The 18,387-nt window shown below is 41.2% G+C and overlaps 1 protein-coding gene and 2 long non-coding RNA genes across 3 annotated transcripts; 1 reads left to right on the top strand and 2 right to left on the bottom strand.

Annotated features, from left to right (window-relative positions):
* Positions 1–10,059: 10,059 nt before the first annotated feature.
* Positions 10,060–18,108, bottom strand: LOC106097422 (NLR family CARD domain-containing protein 3-like). Its single transcript, XM_025905228.1, has 3 exons — positions 17,440–18,108; positions 11,397–11,428; positions 10,060–10,163 (listed from the first exon to the last, which is right to left on the bottom strand). The coding sequence occupies exons 1-3, from the start codon at positions 17,973–17,975 to the stop codon at positions 10,060–10,062; spliced, it is 672 nt and encodes a 223-aa protein (XP_025761013.1). The 5' UTR covers positions 17,976–18,108.
* On the top strand, positions 13,470–14,813 carry LOC106097423 (uncharacterized). Its single transcript, XR_003219554.1, has 3 exons — positions 13,470–13,494; positions 13,971–14,066; positions 14,205–14,813. It is a non-coding gene; the product is annotated as an uncharacterized LOC106097423 (long non-coding RNA).
* Positions 14,907–16,208, bottom strand: LOC109201524 (uncharacterized). Its single transcript, XR_002061587.2, has 3 exons — positions 15,940–16,208; positions 15,159–15,247; positions 14,907–14,962 (listed from the first exon to the last, which is right to left on the bottom strand). It is a non-coding gene; the product is annotated as an uncharacterized LOC109201524 (long non-coding RNA).
* Positions 18,109–18,387: the final 279 nt, after the last annotated feature.

Genomic DNA, 18,387 nt, shown 5'->3' with positions numbered 1-18,387 from the left:
GATCCTTGTTTCATACTGACTGTGTTTAGTACAATACTGCTGACAGCACCACCCACTCACTCCATCACTCTACTTACACCAGAGTCTCCAGTCTCCAGCCTGGACTCTCCTTAAGATCAGACAGCTGCTTCACATGTGGATCTTGCAGGTTGTTCCACTTCAGGTCCAGCCCTCTCAGATGGGAGGGGTTGCACTTCAGTGCTGCTGCCAGATAATCACAGCTGATCTCTGACAAACCACAGTCCTTTAATCTGTATAAAGAATGAAACATGTAAGTTTATTAGACAAAGTGTGAGCTTGAAATCATTCAGTGTTTCATAATCTGTTCCGAGCTGAAGAAGGTTCATAATGTAGAAGTTTAGAAAATGGAAACTCCAAACAGCTGAAGCCAACAGGAAGCAGCTTCAAACAGGAAACTGTGCAGAGTTTCAGACTATATGTCCTGATGCAGCCAGTTGGATTTTGGAGATTTGAATCTCTGTTCTGTGACTAAGTCCTTGAATCATTTCTTCCAGTTTGTCTAACAAGACAGACTAAGTATTGGACATGTGTTGTGGCTCCATTAGGGAAGCTTCTAAATGTGATGTGATGGCCCCTCTGGGTCTGTCAGGTCACAGGTCAAATCACTGGTTTGAGCAGGTAGTCAAGGAGGCTATTTACCTGAAAAGTGAAAGACCATCTCTGAAGCAAGGAGGGGGCCTAAGGGTACATCTTTCACCGTCTTACAACACTGTGATTGCAGTCATTCCCCAACTCTGTGTGAATGGTACTCATGGTTTTTGATCAGTGGTCTTTGATCAAAGGTCATGAGAATTTGCATATTAATGAGCAAAGAACTCACCTCCCAGCCCATTGTTCCCTTAGTGTTGCTGGTTTCAGTCATTATGCAAAAGTACTGTTTATAAGGTTGGGGAAACCTGCAGTCAGCTGAGACTCAAGAAGTCATTTGAATGAGTGACGAAACATTTCTCCTACTTAAAACTCTACATCCAGGTGAACAGAATCAACTTTTGGGGGCAACAAATGTAAACAAAGGTTAAGTGTCCTATGGCACTCAGCTGATGATGGTCCTGTGGCCCCACCACCTCCACCTCGTTTTAAAGGAACAAATTGTAATCTGAAGGTTCAAATGGAACCAAGACTTCCTCCACTAAATGGCAGTGTCTCATGAGAAAGTGTTAGTGTAGTTGGCCTGTAGTCAGAAACAGGAAAATGCAGGATTTGGGCTGGAAAAAAGTGGTTCGCACTAGTGCCTTAAAGGAAGAATGTTGTAGGTTGAAGCTTGTTGGTCAGCTGGGCCTTTCTGTGGAGGATGGATGTTCTCCCACAGTCCAATGAAATGCTGCTTAGGTTCATTGGTGCTTCTAAATTGGCTGTAGGTGTGGATGTGAGAGAGTGCTTCTCTGTCTCTGGCTGTGTCCCAATTCAGGGTCTGCAGCCTTAAAGGCCGCATTTTAAGGCCGATTACATCACAGCGACGCGACAAAGGCTGTCCCAATTGGAAGGCTGCTCGAAATGCAGCCCTCAAATGCGTCCTTCATTTCCCTGAATTTTAAGGATGTGGCGGTGTAGACTTCGTGGCCCAACATATCCCAGACTTCATAGCGCGGCGGTGGGTGTGGATAATTTTGCCGGATAAAAAACGGTGGAAGCGGAGCAGCCGAAGAGTAAACTTTCAAAAGTAAGTACTGAATATTATATAACTTATTTATGTGCAAATATTTAATAATGAAGAACATTAAAACATTACTGTTGGCCACATGTCGGCAAAGTTATGTGACATTAGTGATATTTGTACTAACTTGGTTTTTAGAGATGGCTTTTTAAGTAAAGGTTTAACTACAGCCACCTTGAAGGCCTGTGGTACATAGCCGATTATTAGAGATAGGTTGATCATATTTAAGATTGGAGCATTAATTATTGGCAGGACTTCTTTGAGCAGTTTTGTAGGAATGGGGTCTAAAAGACACGTTGATGGTTTGGAGGAATTAATTATTGAAGTTAACTCAGAAAGATCAATTGGAGAAAAAGAGTCTAACTTAACATCAATGGTACTAAAAGTAGCTGTAGATAATATTACATCTGTGGGATGATTATTGGTAATTTTTTCTCTAATGATAAAAATTTTATTTGTGAAGAAGTTCATGAAGTCATTACTAGTTAACGTTAAAGGGATTGTTGGCTCAGTAGAGCTCTGACTTACACACTGTTACGTCCCTCTGCAGCCCCTAATCTCCTCAGTGTTTTCAGCTGGTGCTAGTTGGCCACACCTGGTCAGGTGTGGATAAAAGCATACCTGAAGCAAGCTTCCGAGAGACCTCACTTGCCTTTGCCTTGGTGGCACCAGCCATTTTAGCCAACCTGCTATGCATTTTAGGATTTAAAACCTCTTCTCACTAACACTCTGGTATTCATCTCCTTTTTTATGTTGCAGCTTTTGAGCCAGGTCATAACAACACTAATGAATCAATTTACATCAGCAGCCTAACAATTGTCATGATAATAAATACTAGTTAATCTATCGCACCAAATCGTCAGTCAGTCACCTGTGACCTCGCCTCTTCACCTCTGAGCTACAACATGGCAGAGCTGCCTCTGTCACCTGATAAATAACAGTGAAACATTCCAAATACATGCAGTCACACATGTGCTTCAAATACAGTCATGAACCAACAAGTCATCATCCAATTTCACCTGTGATCTTGTATCATCGTTGTTCTCTGAGCTTTGTGTTGGTTCTTCTGTCACCTGACAAATAGGACATACATGACAGTAAGAATAAAATGTGTAGCTGCTTCAGTGTTTCTGTCACTTTGTGCAGATCTTGGCTCATCAGTAATGTTTGTAGGGTGAGTGCATTTTTAAAACAATTTGTGCAAACTGCACTACAAGGTGGAATATTTGCAAAATCATGACTACCTCATGATATTTTGTCTCAAAAATCAACCCTATGGATATGTCAGTGCCATTAGGAGGAAATTATTGTGTCACCAACATTTTAACGTTAGACATATAATTTTAACAGCCTCTGTAAACTAATATCCTGGCTTGCTCGAGGCTGCCGTTTTCTCTGACACTTTCAATCAATATTAGAAATGCTACTCTGAGACTGAGAGAACTAATAGTGCTGCCTGCTGTGCAGTTAGTTTCCAAAACACGTTATTCATGGTTACATACAATTTTAGACTGATGTGGGCCAAAGCCTAGCATAGCTTGTAACGTTATTAGGACGGACACATTTTATGAGTGAACTTTGCTTTAAGTGACTTACAGGTTTCTTTGAAAAATACTTTCTTATATCCAGGTTCTTCCTTTTTGCTGCCATCCTCCTCTCCTCCCTGCAGGTCTTCGCAGCGCAGGGTTGCTGCTGCTAAAACTAAACAGAGCTCCCTGAAAGGTACAGCCAATCACATTGGCCATATTTGTCACATGACGTAGGACTTCAGTAGAGAACGTAATTTAACTCTTTTTGCACCGCTGGGTGAATGAGACGTTGACAGATCGTTTTTTTCTTTCTATCGGGTTTGTTTTTCTTTAGTCGAGATCAAGAGATCAAATTATTGGTGGGGACAATTCAATAATCGCTGGATATTGGTGGGGACATGTCCCTTCCATCCATGCCAAATCTACGCCCTTGGTTTGCAGTCCTGAATATGACGGCACAAGCAGGATTCACTGCACTGTTAATGTTAGCTATGTTATATTGCTGCCTCTGTTCGGTGGTGTCGAGCCAAACGGACTTTAACGTGTGTTTGAACGAGCTGACGGTTCACTCGTTAAGCTGAAAGAAAGATGCTTTAATCACAGGAGTCACACATGTGTCCACTGGACCATCTGGGAACTCTTCTTGTTTAGCACTCGTAATAACACGAACACTAAATCCTCCTTCTCTTGTGCTGTTTTGTAGCAGTGTATACACCTGAGACTGTCACCTGTCTGTCTGTCCTGCACTCTCTCTCTGTTTCTTTCTCTCTGATTGTGGAATAAAAGTATGAACATGTATTTATAAGTTACACTTGTGTTTGAATCCTGCAGCTTATCACACATTTGATTTCCATGTGTGACAACTGCAAGTGTCCAGAGTGAGGACAGACTGAGGGACCCACTGCTGCACATCATCTGTGAGGCTTTGCACCCCTGATGATCCACCAGGACAAACTCAGCAGTGTGTGAGGAAGAGGAGGAGGAAGAGCCAGCAGCAGCTGACAGATGGAGAGAATAGACAGACTGTTCCCTGTTTGTGAAGGACTGCTAGGAAAGTTTAACATAACTAATTGTCTGTCCTGAATCAGTCTTATTAGGTAATGTTCAAATAATGTTATCATTCCAGTGTTTTCAGTGTGGGAGAAAGTACTCAGGGCCTTCAAGTTACACACTATGAAAGGCAGCAACAAGTTTAATATTCAGAAACCTAAAGTATGTATCAGCAGCAGAATGGAGCTAAAAATAAATGTTTGTTTCAGTTCTATGAAGCTTTGAGTATTTTGGATTAGTAGCACTGCTGTGTTTGTTGCATCATATTGCTGTAATTGTTTATATGCTTTATATATTCTGAGGTAAGTTGATCTATAGTGTTACATCATATTCTATAAGGATGTTATGTGTTTGTATAGTTTCTGCCCAGTTTGACCCATTTAGCAGAAGTCAGCCTGTTTAAGGCTCTGATATCTATTCTGTATGACTTAAAGCAGTTATGACATGGTCTGATTTTCTCACCCAATAAAGGAATATTTCATATATCAGTCTGATCTTCATTCTATCAGAAACTCTTTTTACACATATATGTAAGCATTGAGCCAAATTTAGTAATGCCAACATATTAAACGAACAATATTTGTCTCTTATATATAATACATCTGTATATACACTGTCAGAGATACTTGTCTTTGAGTGAAGATTTAAGGTGATAGGACATATAAATAAATGCAACTTGAATCTTTACTGAAGCTCAGTATTTGACACAGAGTTCAAACTCATAGCTGTAATAACTAATGATGATTAATATAATAACTATAATATTGTCCATATTATATTTACATTACCAAAGTGAGATGACTTTAGTCTCACGAACAACATTAGCTAATTATAATTTACTAACTATTCTTAAAATGACCGTTCAGTACAGAAATGAAGCCCAACAATCATGTTTTATAGTCCTGTGGTCTCAGCCTCAGAGACTTATCAAATCACACAGAGCTCATGTAGAAACAAATGAACAAAATATGTTCTCCTTCATTTCTGTCAAACAAAGCTGTATGAAACACCTCCAGCTGTTAGTATCATGGTTGCTAGGCAACCTGGGCAGCGTCCCATTTCAGAAGCCTCGCACTTCCAGCCTTAGTGGTCTTTCAGTAAGCGGCCCTTGAGGACTGTTAAGGCTGCGTACTTTAAGGCTGCAGACCCTGAATTGGTATACAGCCTCTCTCTGTTGGCCCTGTGATGGACTGCTCACCTGTTCAGGTGGACCACGCCTCTTGCCCTATGACACCTATTGGTCAGCCTGCTGTTAGCTTTATTACACAGAAAACTGATAGAAATTAACAGAGTTCATAAAGAATAATTTGATCGATTTAAAGCCTTTGAAGTGCTTCAGATGATCTCTGTCCACTTCTGTCCACTCATTCATTCATGTAAGCTTCTAATGCAGCTTTGATCTTCACAGTCTGCTTCATGAAACTCATTCTAACCCTGAATGTCAGAGTGTTCCTCCTTCTCTTTCCCATCATTCATGCTGGCAGTGGCGGAGATTTGGATGTTGGACTGTGTTTTGGATGATGTGTGTATGTTTATGTTGGACTGCTGTCCGTAAAGCAAACACACATTTTGGTTTGGATTTCAGTGTCAGACAGACTTTAAGGTGGAATGAAGAGTTTTAGAGTTTCACAGTGGAGGATTTTTCTTCTTCATTGAAGGTTTGAAATGTGAACATTGTTCTGCTACAGTCAATGGACTAAACCAGAGAAGAAGAAAACAGACTTTACCATGAAGATCCTCAGTGTGGATCAGTATAATATCAGCCTAATGTCTGCAGTTTAGTGTCAGCACAACTTTCACATCATATTCATCTCAGCACAACTAAAACATGCTGACTGACCTCAGAGTTTCAAGCCGACATCCTGGACTCTCCAGGAAACCACACAGATGCTTCACTCCTGAATCCTGCAGCTTGTTCTTAGTCGAGAACCAGGAGTCATTACTCAGGTCCAGCTCTCTCAGATGGGAGGGGTTGCACTTCAGCGCTGCTGCCAGATAATCACAGCTGTTCTCTGACAAACCACAGTCCTTCAATCTGTATAAAGAATGAAATATGTAAGTTTATTAGACAAAGTGTGAGCTTGAAATCATTCAGTGTTTCATAATCTGTTCAGAGCTGAACAAAGTTCAGAATGTAGAAGTTTAGAAAATGGAAACTCCAAACAGCTGAAGCCAACAGGAAGCAGCTTCAAACAGGAAACTGTGCAGAGTTTCAGACTATATGTCCTGATGCAGCCAGTTGGATTTTGGAGATTTGAATCTCTGTTCTGTGACTAAGTCCTTGAATCATTTCTTCCATTTTGTCCAACAAGACAGACTAAGTATTGGACATGTGTTGTGGCTCCATTAGGGGAGCTTCTAAATGTGATGTGATGGCCCCTCTGGGTCTGTCAGGTATCAGGACTGAAGAGAGCTCAAACTGGGCACACAGTTGTTCCAGTCTGGACCAAAGACTCTATACTGGGACTGAGGGTCTGTTTTGACTGCACCCACTGGGACTTTTTAAAGGCTCATGTTCTCACTTAGATCATCGATTTCTACTGACATTTCTTTCTGGGAAAAATGGTGATTACTTTGAAAACAGGAAGTATTTTCCCAAATAAGCAGCCCCGGATTAGTAAATCCCTCCAACATGTTCTCAGGCAGAAGAAGCTGTCTTGTTATGAGGGAGAGAAGAAAAAAACTGAGGCACAGAAACTTGTTGAAAGAGAAATAAAGCAGCTAAAATCAGGTGTAAAAGTAAAGCAGAGGATGAGCTGAATAAAGGACACTCAAGGCTGGCTTGGAAAGGAATGAAGTCCATGGTGGGGATGCAGAACAAGGACCAAAGATGAATGTGATGCTGAATCAGCAGAAGAGTAGGACTCATTTGATTCCAGCTTTGATATCATTGATTTCAATGAAGAGCTTTGTGATTGTAGAGGGCTGGTAGCTCTGAGAGTCACACTGATGAGGTGTTTGTGTGGAAATCTCTTAGTGGGATCAGAGAGAGAAAAAGCCCTGGCCCTGATGCTGTGGGAGGGAAATGATTGAGGTGTGCTGTGAAGAACTGACTGGGAGATTTTCACACATTTTCCAGTCCTCCTTGGAACGGCAGGAAGTTCCCAGCATATGACACAAACAGAGTAACATAGTGTACGCTCTTAAGTGCCAGGAAGATTGCCAGGATTTATACATCGGGGAAACCAAACAACCTCTGGCTAAGAGGATGGCACAACACAGAAGAGCTACCTCATCAGGCCAGGACTCTGCAGTCTATTTACACCTACAGGCCAGTGGACACTCTTTCAATGATGAGGATGTACACATCCTGGACAGGGAGGAACACTGGTTTCAGCGCGGAGTCAAGGAGGCCATTTATGTGAAAAGGGAAAGACCATCTCTGAATCGAGGAGGGGGCCTAAGGGTACATCTGCCAACATCTTACAACACTGTGATTGCAGCTATTCCCCAACTCTCTGTGAATGGTACTCATGGTTTTTGATCAGTGGTCTTTGCATATTAATGATAAAAGAACTCACCTCCCAGCCCATTGTTCCCTTAGTGTTGCTGGTTTCAGTCATTATGCAAAAGTACTGTTTATAAGGTTGGGGAAACCTGCAGTCAGCTGAGACTCAAGAAGTCATTTGAATGAGTGATGAAACGTTTCTCCTACTGAAAACTCTACATCCAGGTGAACAGAATCAACTTTTGGGGGCAACAAATGTAAACAAAGGTTAAGTGTCCTATGGCACTCAGTGATGATGGTCCTGTGGCCCCACCACCTCCACCTCGTTTTAAAGGAACAAACTGTAATCTGAAGGTTCAAATGGAACCAAGACTTCCTCCACTAGGTGGCAGTGTCTCATGAGAAAGTGTTAGTGTAGTTGGCCTGTAGTCAGAAACAGGAAAATGCAGGATTTGGGCTGGAACTGGGAAAAGTGGTTAGCACTAGTGCCTTAAAGCAAGAAGGTTGTAGGTTGAAGCTTGTTGGCCTTTCTGTGGAGGATGGATGTTCTCCCACAGTCCAATGAAATGCTGCTTAGGTTCACTGGTGCTTCTAAATTGGCTGTAGGTGTGGATGTGAGAGAGTGCTTCTCTGTCTCTCTCTGTTGGCCCTGTGATGGACTGCTCACCTGTGCAGGTGGACCACGCCTCTTGCCCTATGACAGGTAGGGTACAGGCTCCAGCCGTGTGAGCATAAGCTGAATAAACAGTGTTGGAGTCAAATTGTTAAATGTTGCAATTATTGTACTTAAATTTGTAAGTCTGCGAAGCGCAGACCCAACTAACAGTTTTCAAAAATAATTCATAGATGGCCTGAAATTCCCCAGTTAGCAGTTTGGTTGATAGCTATGACATGCTAATCCCATCCAGCAGCTGTATTCTAATTGTAAGCTGATCCCTGCTGAGCCAAAGCACCGGCACTTTTTAATATACAAATTACAACCTTTAATAGAAACCTGTTGGTCAGCATCTTATTAGCCTGCTGTTAGCTTCATTCCACAGAAAACTGAGAGAAACTAACAGAGTTGATAAAGAATAAAGAGAAATGTGCTGATTTAAAGCCTTTGAAGTGCTTCAGATGATCTCTGTCCACTTCTGTCCACTCATTCATTCATGCAAGCTTCTAATGCAGCTTTGATCTTCACAGTCTGCTTCATGAAACTCATTCTAACCCTGAATGTCAGAGTGTTCCTCCTTCTCTTTCCCATCATTCATGCTGGCAGTGGAGGAGGTTTGGATGTTGGACTTTGTGTTGTATGATGTATGACGGCCATTTTGGTTTGGATTTCAGTGTCAGACAGACTTTAAGGTGGGATGAAGAGTTTTAGAGTCTCACAGTGAATTATCCAGTGGAGGATTTTTCTTCTTCTTCGAAGGTTTGAAATGTGAACATTGTTCTGCTGCAGTCAATGGACCAAACCAGAGAAGAAGAAAACAGACTTTACCAAGATCTTCAGTGTGGATGTGTTTAATATCAGCCTGATGTCTGCAATTTAGTGTCAACACAACTTTCACATCATATTCATCTCAGCACAACTAAAACATGGTGACTGACCTCAGAGTTTCAAGTCCACATCCTGGACTCTCCAGGAAACCACACAGCTGCTTCACTCCTGAATCCTGCAACTTGTTCTTACTCAGGTCCAGCTCTCTCAGATGGGAGGGGTTGCACTTCAGTGCTGCTGCCAGATAATCACAGCTGATCTCTGACAAACCACAGCCAAACAATCTGTATAAAGAATGAAAGATGTAAGTTTATTAGACAAAGTGTGAGCTTGAAATCATTCAGTGTTTCATCAGCTGTTCAGAGCTGAAGAAGGTTCAGAATGTAGAAGTTTAGAAAATGGAAACTCCAAAGAGCTGAAGCCAACAGGAAGCAGCTTCAAACAGGAAACTGTGCAGAGTATCAGACTATATGTCCTGATGCAGCCAGTTGGATTTTGGAGATTTGAATCTCTGTTCTGTGACTAAGTCCTTGAATCATTTCCAGCAGATGTTTCATCCTCATCAGTCATTGGACATGTTTTTAATGTAGCATGCGATGAACCACAGCCCTGACAGGAAGTCTGCTGACTCACACAAGACTGTTCATTGCATCACATTTATTTTTAGTCAAAGGGATTTTTAGCAGGTGTTGAGATCAGAGGCTCCTAAACCAGCGATCATGTGACTTTTCTGTATTAAAGATCTTTGTGTTGGCTCACTGTTTGTCCCACAGATCAGTTTGGACCTCAGTTTATTCAGTCATGATGGATTTTTGTGGAGGTGCAAACATCTGATAAGAACATAATCTGGACACAGTGTGGCTTTCAACAATGTTCACACCAGCTTCATGATCAGGGTTTTTGTTTTCCCATTTCCAGACTTCTTCTTTCCCTTCACCTTCTTTCTTGGACCAGTTTGACTCACAACAGTCTTTCCTGCTGATCCACAGACCCAAAACTTTCATGTCATCTTTAACCTGGATATTAATATCAGCTTTAATGAGATCAGTGCAGATACACACTCCCTCTGTGCTGTGTTCATTTGGCCCTGATGGAATATGTCTGATGTGTTACTGCTGTCAGTGATCTCTCTTTGCACAGTCTGTCTCACATCTATATACTCCTCATTGCACATGTTGCTCCAATTTAGTCTAGTAGAATATAATCATTGAAATCACAGTTATCTCCATATTAATATCAGAAGCACACGAGTCCACGGTGACAGGAGTGGCACAGAACAGCATCCTTAAAACCTCAATTACAAACTGAGGTTAAAGGTCGCTGATGTCATCCAGGCACAGTTTTTAACAGTCAGCTGGTAGCCGTCAGGGCCTGAAGATTCATCACTGTTTAGCTGATGATGCTGTGATGACCTCATCTCTCCTGTTTGGAGCTCAAAGGGATCAATGATTTGTAAAAGGAGCTGATGGTGTCACCATCTCAGGGCAGACTGCTGAACATGAGCGAGCAGCTCTTTGATGGGACCTTTAATGCACCACACTGAATTACTGCCACACCTCCTCTGATTGCTGGAGCCAACATTCCCGCTGACATCACTTCCTGTGATTTTCATTCAGTAAGTGGCTGTATCCCAATTCAGGGTCTGCAGCCTTAAAGGCTGCATTTTAAGGCAGATTACGTCACAGTGACGCGACAAAGGCTGTCCCAATTCAAAGGCTGCTCGAAATGCGGCCCTCAAATGCGTCCTTCATTTCCCTGAATTTAAAGGATGTGGCGGTGTAGTCTTCACGGCCCAACATATCCCAGAATGCATAGCTCGGTGGCGGGTGTGGATAATTTTGCCGGAAAAAAAAAAAACGGCGGAAGAGGGGCGTCTGAAGAGTAAACTTTTAAAAGTAAGTACTGAATATTATGTAACTTATTTATGTGCAAATGTTTAATAACGAAGAACATTAAAACATTACTGTTGGCCACATGTCGGCAAAGTTATGTGACATTAGTGATGTTTGTACTAACTTGGTTTTAAAGCCTTTACTTTCAATAGTTGACCTTAATCTTACAGAGAATGTGACAACACAACTTTCACATCATAATCATCTCAGCACAAGTACAACATGGTGACTGACCTCAAGTTCAAGTTCACTGACTGAGCAGTCATCCAGCTCTTCAGATGGGAGGGGTTGGACTTCAGCGCTGCTGCCAGATAATCACAGCTGATCTCTGACAAACCACAGTTAAACAATCTGTATAAAGAATGAAAGATTTAAGTTTATTAGACAAAGTGTGAGCTTGAAATCATTCAGTGTTTCATCATCTGTTCAGAGCTGAAGAAGGTTCAGAATGTAGACGTTTAGAAAATGGAAACTCCAAACAGCTGAAGCCAACAGGAAGCAGCTTCAAACAAACACAACAAGAGAAAAAACTGAATTTTTCACATTAAAGTTGTACATTTATCATAAAAACATGAAAAAGACTTGGAAAAATTCGTGGTTTTGCTTCCAGGAACCACATGGCTTCACTTTTAAAGGTGAAGTGTGAAAGAAATGGACATATTTGAAGTCCCACACTTTTTTCTAGTCACATTATTAAAGCAGACAAACTACAAGCTCATTTTCATTCCAACAAGTCATCTTCTGACCTGGACTAACAACACTGGTCTCTATGTGCAGCTGGCTGTAAGACCAGTGCTCAGGGAACGTCTACAAAGTGCAACACTGAAAGAACATCGCACACAAATCTGCTTCCAGTACTTTCACACAAACATCTACTGTCATTATTTTCACCAAACTCTGTGGATCCTTTATTGGAAATTCAAATGTGATTCAAATGGTCAGACAAAAGAGGGTTATGAGGAAATATGATGAAATGTTGTGTCTTAGCAGGAAGTTATTGAATCATTTTCCTCATAAACCAAACAAAATGATTGACAAACATGTTTTTACAAACTCAGTGTTGGACTTTGATCAGCAGGATAACCCTGATGTTTAAAGGCACTTTAGTCTCGCTGTATGAGAGTCGAGTTATTACCCAATATTTATGGATGATGTTCAACATCTGTGTGCCAGTTATCACATTGCTAAATACATTTGTAAGTGTGCAGAGATATTATTGCTTGAAAACTCAAAGTTTTGGCAAAGCACTGAAAATATACACAGTTATCAGTTACAAGTCAATCAGCCTTTTCGTTGGTTGCCGTTTTACGCATGGCCTTTACTATGGAATCAGAACGATGCCACCTTGAAACAAAACCGAAAAAAATATTGAAACCGAAAAAAAATATTGTAACTGAAATAAATGTACTGAAAAATCTTGTATTGAACCCGAAAAAAAAATTGATAGTGAAAAACAATTAATTGAAACTGTGTGTTTTGTTTTCGCTTACATCCATTTTTTTTCGGTTTCAATTCATTTTTCGGTTTCAAACCATTTTTCAGTTTCAATCTGCTGGCACTGTTTTGGCGTCCGGGGGCGTGCTGGGGGATTCTGTCCCGCATGTATTTGCATACATTATAGAGGCCACTAGTGCTGACCAAGCTGCCATGTTTCTCTCTTCCCGTCTTTCAATGGCTGCTTCAGTTTCAGCTTGACCCTCTAAACCGCAAGTAAGTAATCATTTTTTGTCATCTTTCCTTGCTGTCCCACTGGACTGGACATTAGTTTAGTTTTTTTAGCTACATCTGGTGAAGTTGTGGTAAAATGCTGGTATTAGCCTATTCGTCGTAGCAAGCTAGCCTGAAGCTAATATTTGCTAAATTTAGGGATACCCGTGTCTCTTTAGCAGTTGGAGGCGGTGTTTCAGGAGCGGCACAAGATCTCATCAACAGGCAGTTTTGGGGAGTAACGTAATATATGCACCGGCGTTACGTATTTAAAATACAAAATATGAGTAAATGTATCCATTACAGTTACTGTTCAATAGGTGATATTGAGAATACAGTTAGTTTGTTGAAATAAATGGATTACATGGCGGTATTTTCCTGTTTCATATGTTAGGCTATGGTCTCTCTATTTTTGGTAATTCCACGCCGGTGGAAACCCAAACAAAACACGCAATAAGAGGCTCTAAAAATTATTATACAAAAATGATTTAATATGAAGGCAATAGCAGAGTGTTACAGGGATAGCCCTAAACATTGTAGCCTCATGGGCAGTGTAATCCGTGCTGCAGGGAGAATGGACTGCCATACCCGTTATGTGTCTGTGAGCGAGGGAGGGAGAAAAAGGAAAAGTAGGAGTTGTCACCGAGCAGAAACGGGAGCTGGAAGCATGTAACCACTGCAGCCAAAAAGAGAGCCTGACGAGCCCAGTTGTAAGTAAGCTATGAAGACTCGACTGTACACTGTGTTCGTGTTTTCCTCCAACACAATAAGTTCCGTTGGAGCAGCCTTTCAATGCCTCTCTCTGTCTCTTGCTAGCAAAGTTGACCCAGACAACAAAGTAAAGCTAGTTTTCAGCTACGAGCCCGACATGAACCCAACGTATGAGCCAGAGGTCCCTTTACTACGGTTCGGAGCCGCGGACCTGTTTTATGTACGCGCGGAATAGTTTTCTATACAAGATCGCTGCAAAAAGTGCAGCCTTACCTAATGTCCACCCTACTGTTACTCATTTTATGTTAAGATTTTAACATCTAGTTGGTGTTGGTATGGTGAGTAACCTTCAGTAATAGTAATAAATCACACAGCAATAGTTCATTCATGTAGTTGTAAAGTATTCAAAATACATTACTTCTATAATCTTTGGTGGAATACATTTTAAAATTAACCTTCCCAACACTGTCAACAGGTTAGCACCTCATACCACAGTGCAGCAAAAGCAGTTTCATGAGCGCTGGGAAGGACAAGCCCAGAGCCCAAAACAGACAGTGCAGGAGATGACAAGGTTAGTAATTGTATGGTGAAAATTATACTTTTAGTTATCTTGATTGGCAAAAGAAAAGTAAATACAAAATCTGCTTCTCACATATAGGGCATTTCCAAGAATTGTTTTTCAAAACTTCTTCAATTTCTTTCATTACAGCTGTCCTGTGCCAGATGTTCTGTTGACCCACAGTGAGAGGCATCATTTCAGAAACACCAGGAAGACTGAAACTCATCGCCGGGATCAAACAGGGGTTAGTGATCTTGACCAGCAGCTCCCTCACAAGAAGGATAAACCCAGCATTTCATGAACACTGATGGAGACCTTTGCTTTGTGTAATGTTAGAAGTACTCAGATAATCCTCAGAGGGTCTGGACTTTTACATAATATAATATCTTTAAGTCTTGTAGAAAGTTAAATATATGTTGTGCTCTCTGGTTACTCTGGTATGAAGGACTCTGAATTACTTTATGATAAATAACACACTATTGTCAAAAAACAATGAAAGAATTCCAGATCACAAGTTTTTAGTTCAAATACAAGTAACAGCCTTTGACTTTAATCAGGTTTTATTTAATTGTGTCAGAGAAAACATCACATGCTCTTCATGTAGCTGAGTACATTCAGTGTTTAAAACAGAAGTTGTGCAGGTCTGAGATCAGCAGTTTTCTGAAGCACAAAACTGAGGTAATGTTAATGCTGGTGTATAGTGACACAGTTACAGGGGTGATTAATCCTTTTGACTTTTTGTCTTTAGCTTTATCAATAAAACAGCTGCAGCTTTCACTGACAGCACATGTGGTACTTTAACCTTTGTACTGTTTTCATCAGTTCATTTTGGAGTTAACATGTGAACATGTTGGATGATCTGTCTGCTGTCACTGGGTGGTGCTGTGGTCTGAATCTGAGGACGGCTCCTGTAATCACAAAGAGAACAGAATCATCACAAACTGAAATATAAAGTTTATCTCTCAAAATAGAGCTGATTCCTTCTGTGTCCTCACAAACTCGGGATCTTAGGTTGTTGAGTCCTACAGTTCTGCCGACAGCTGTTTATTTTTTATTTGTTTTAAAGGCCTTATATACTAACACATTTTCTAATATCATGTTTACCTTTGAGTTGTTGATGCTTTATAAATGGACATCTGCAAAGATGAGATGATGGAGCAGGTTTCAGTCGAGGTTCAATCTGCTGCTGCATCCTGGTCACAACATACGGAGGTGTTATCAGCTCAGTATTGAACAAGAAATATTAATGCTTCAAATTATTTGTCCTAAAGGATGCAAGCTGTACAGAATACTGCACATGTGACTTTGTGAACATAACTCATTAAAAATAATTTGGACAGTTTTTTAACCTGAATATTTGTAACAAACTCAGTAAAAAAAAAATGCTAAAAAAAATCATCAGAGGAAAAATGTAACATTTTAACTTAAGCTGACAAGCGGAAGTAGTTGGTTTCAGTACATAAGTATCGGGCTTTGCTATTTAATCCGTAGCTATTGACTAATGAGGGGTTACTGAAGTGCCAGGTTTTAAAAAGTTGGCGGTAATGTCCTTCCACATGTGGAAAGCGACAGAAAACACGCTGCTGTTTGCACATATTTAATAATCAGCTCTGCACAGGAGCAGAAGCAGAGTCCAGCCTGTTGCTCTTACAGTATAATACTCATAATAAAAGTACAGTAACCGTGGTTAGTCACTAAGCAGCCCGGTGCGTTTCTCCTGATGTCTTTAGTCAGGGTAAATTCATTCACCTGCATGGGTTAGCTAAACGAACTTTACAAAACAAAGTTTCCCCTACAGACGAGTGCTCATCTTAGCTAGCTAGGTAGCTAGCTAGCTAGGTCCTTACCTAAATTACGGGTTAGCTTACAAACACATTTAACTTACCAAAAATAATGCGGTGGGGCCTCAGGTCCTCCTGTCCGGTAGTCCAATTTACTGAAGAACACCTCAGGCTGTCACTTTGAAATAGTTGGTAATGTAAACGCTGGACCTCTCAGCATCTGCCATTCCCGAACAGACATATGCAAGTTTGTCCGTGACCGCAGCCGCGTCGTCAGTGTTTTCTCCAGTCATTGGTCAGCATTATAATATATGCAAATACATGCGGGTCGGAATCCCTGCCCCCCCAGCGTGCCCCCGGACACCAAAACAGTGCCAGCAGAGTGAAACCGAAAAAAAATGGATTGAAACCGAAAAAAATGGATTGAAACTAAAAAAAAAAAAAAATTGTAGGCGAAAACAAAAAAATTACAGTTTCAATTAATTGTTTTTCACTATCAATATTTTTTTCGGTTTCAATATTTTTTTCGGTTTCGTTTCAAGGTAGCATTGTTCTGATCCCATACTTTACTACACTTCTGTTTAAATCCACACATGCACTGAAAATACAGACACTGATTTCAAACAGGTTCAATACACACATGTGAATAGAGACACACCCACACTACAATAACAGCCCATAGTTGTTCAGCTTGGCACTGCAAAAGTATAAGCATAGGAGTTCTTTTCGGTATGCAGCTGCCTTTAACTGTGCAACAGAAGCATGCAACAGTTCGGATGGCTGTAAAACAAATGCCTGCTGTCCTTTAAGTGGCTGTAAAACAAAAGCATATACCTCTGTGAATGACTGTAAAGCAAAAGAAGGTAGCCCTTTGAATGACTGTAAAGCAAAGGCGGGTGGCTCTTTAAAGGGCAGTAATGCAGAAGTGTACAACCCTTTCAATGTCTCTATAAGCAAATAAACCTGGCCTTTGCAGGGCAACAAAATTGTTGAATGAATTAACTGATTAACTGCCTTTCTGTAGACTTTCAGACTCACTTTGGCCATAAAACTGACAAAAGGACCCAATGCAATGATGGATAAGAGGCTGGTTTGCAAGAAGTTATGGTGGAGGGTATATCATATCATAAGTGGAAGATAAAAAGAAAAAAAAAAGAATGAAAGGATAGCCAACGACGGGAGGGGGGATCACTGTCCCTATATAAGATGAGTCCGATATGCATTAGGTAGCTTTGTCTGCTGTTTTCCATTTTGTGTTGGTTTCTGATCTGCATGTGCTTATGGCGAACACTCCAGGGGAGCTTTTTGCTTTTTCCTATGTTTTGCTGAACTTAATTGTACAATAAAACAACTGGCATAAAACTCATAGAATCAGTTTGTGTTTTTGATTTTAATTGGCATCGGAAAGCAGAAGCCTACTCCCTTTTAACCAGAGTGACGGTTGAACCATCTCTTAAATTTGCAACTCAACACTGATCAACAGAAAATATCATTTTATTTGAAAATCTCAAATGAATGAGAGTCATTTAGTAGTGTGTATATCTGAAGAACTAAACTACTAATCTACACTAATTAATGATGTTAATGATCACATCTGGACTCACCGAGCCTTTCTGCAATTCCTCACAGCTGGAATCAGTCTCAGTCGTCCCAGCTCTGATGTGTTGTACTTCTGCAGGTCCAACTCATCCAGAACCTCCTCTGACATCTGCAGCATGAAGGCCAGAGCTGAGCACTGGATCTCAGAGAGTTTCTTCTCTGATCTGTTCTCTGACTTCAGGAACTCTTGGATCTCCTGATGTACTGAGAGGTCGTTCATCTCCATCAGACAGTGGTAGATGTTGATGTTTTTGTCAGGGGAAGTTTCATCTCTGTTCATCTCCTTCAGATTGTTGATGATTCTCTGGATGGTTCCTGGACTAATCTCTGTCTGACCCAGCAGACCTCCTAAGAGTCTCTGGTTGGACTCCAGACAGAGGCCATGAAGGAAGCGAACAAACAGGTCCAAGTGGCCATTTTCACTCTGGAGGGATTTATACATGACACTCTTCAGGAAAACATTCAGAGATGACTCATTATAATCTATCCCCAGGAAGTCGTCCACCACATCAGTCTTCCTGTTGTTGTGACAGTGGAACATGTAGACTGCAGCCAGAAACTCCTGAATGCTCAGATGAACAAAGCAGTAGACTGGTTTCTGGAAGATCACACACTCTCTTATGAAGATCTCTGTACAAACTCCTGAGTACACCGAGGCCTCTGTGACATCCAGACCACACTGCTCCAGGTCTTCTTGGTAGAACATGATGTTGCCTTTCTCCAGATGTTCAAACGCCAGCCTCCCCAGCTTCAGAAGAACTTCCCTGTCAGCCTCCGTCAGCTCCTGTGGACTCGTCTCATGTCCCTCATGGTACTTGTTCTTCTTCCTCTTTGTCTGAACCAGCAGGAAGTGTGAGTACATGTCAGTCAGGGTCTTGGGCAGCTCTCCTCTCTGCTCTGTAGTCAACATGTGCTCCAGAACTGTAGCAGTGATCCAGCAGAAGACTGGGATA

Source organism: Oreochromis niloticus, linkage group LG3 (genome assembly GCF_001858045.2).
Source record: "Oreochromis niloticus isolate F11D_XX linkage group LG3, O_niloticus_UMD_NMBU, whole genome shotgun sequence".
Classification (NCBI taxonomy): domain Eukaryota; kingdom Metazoa; phylum Chordata; class Actinopteri; order Cichliformes; family Cichlidae; genus Oreochromis; species Oreochromis niloticus.
This window is presented reverse-complemented; position numbering and strand designations above follow the sequence as displayed.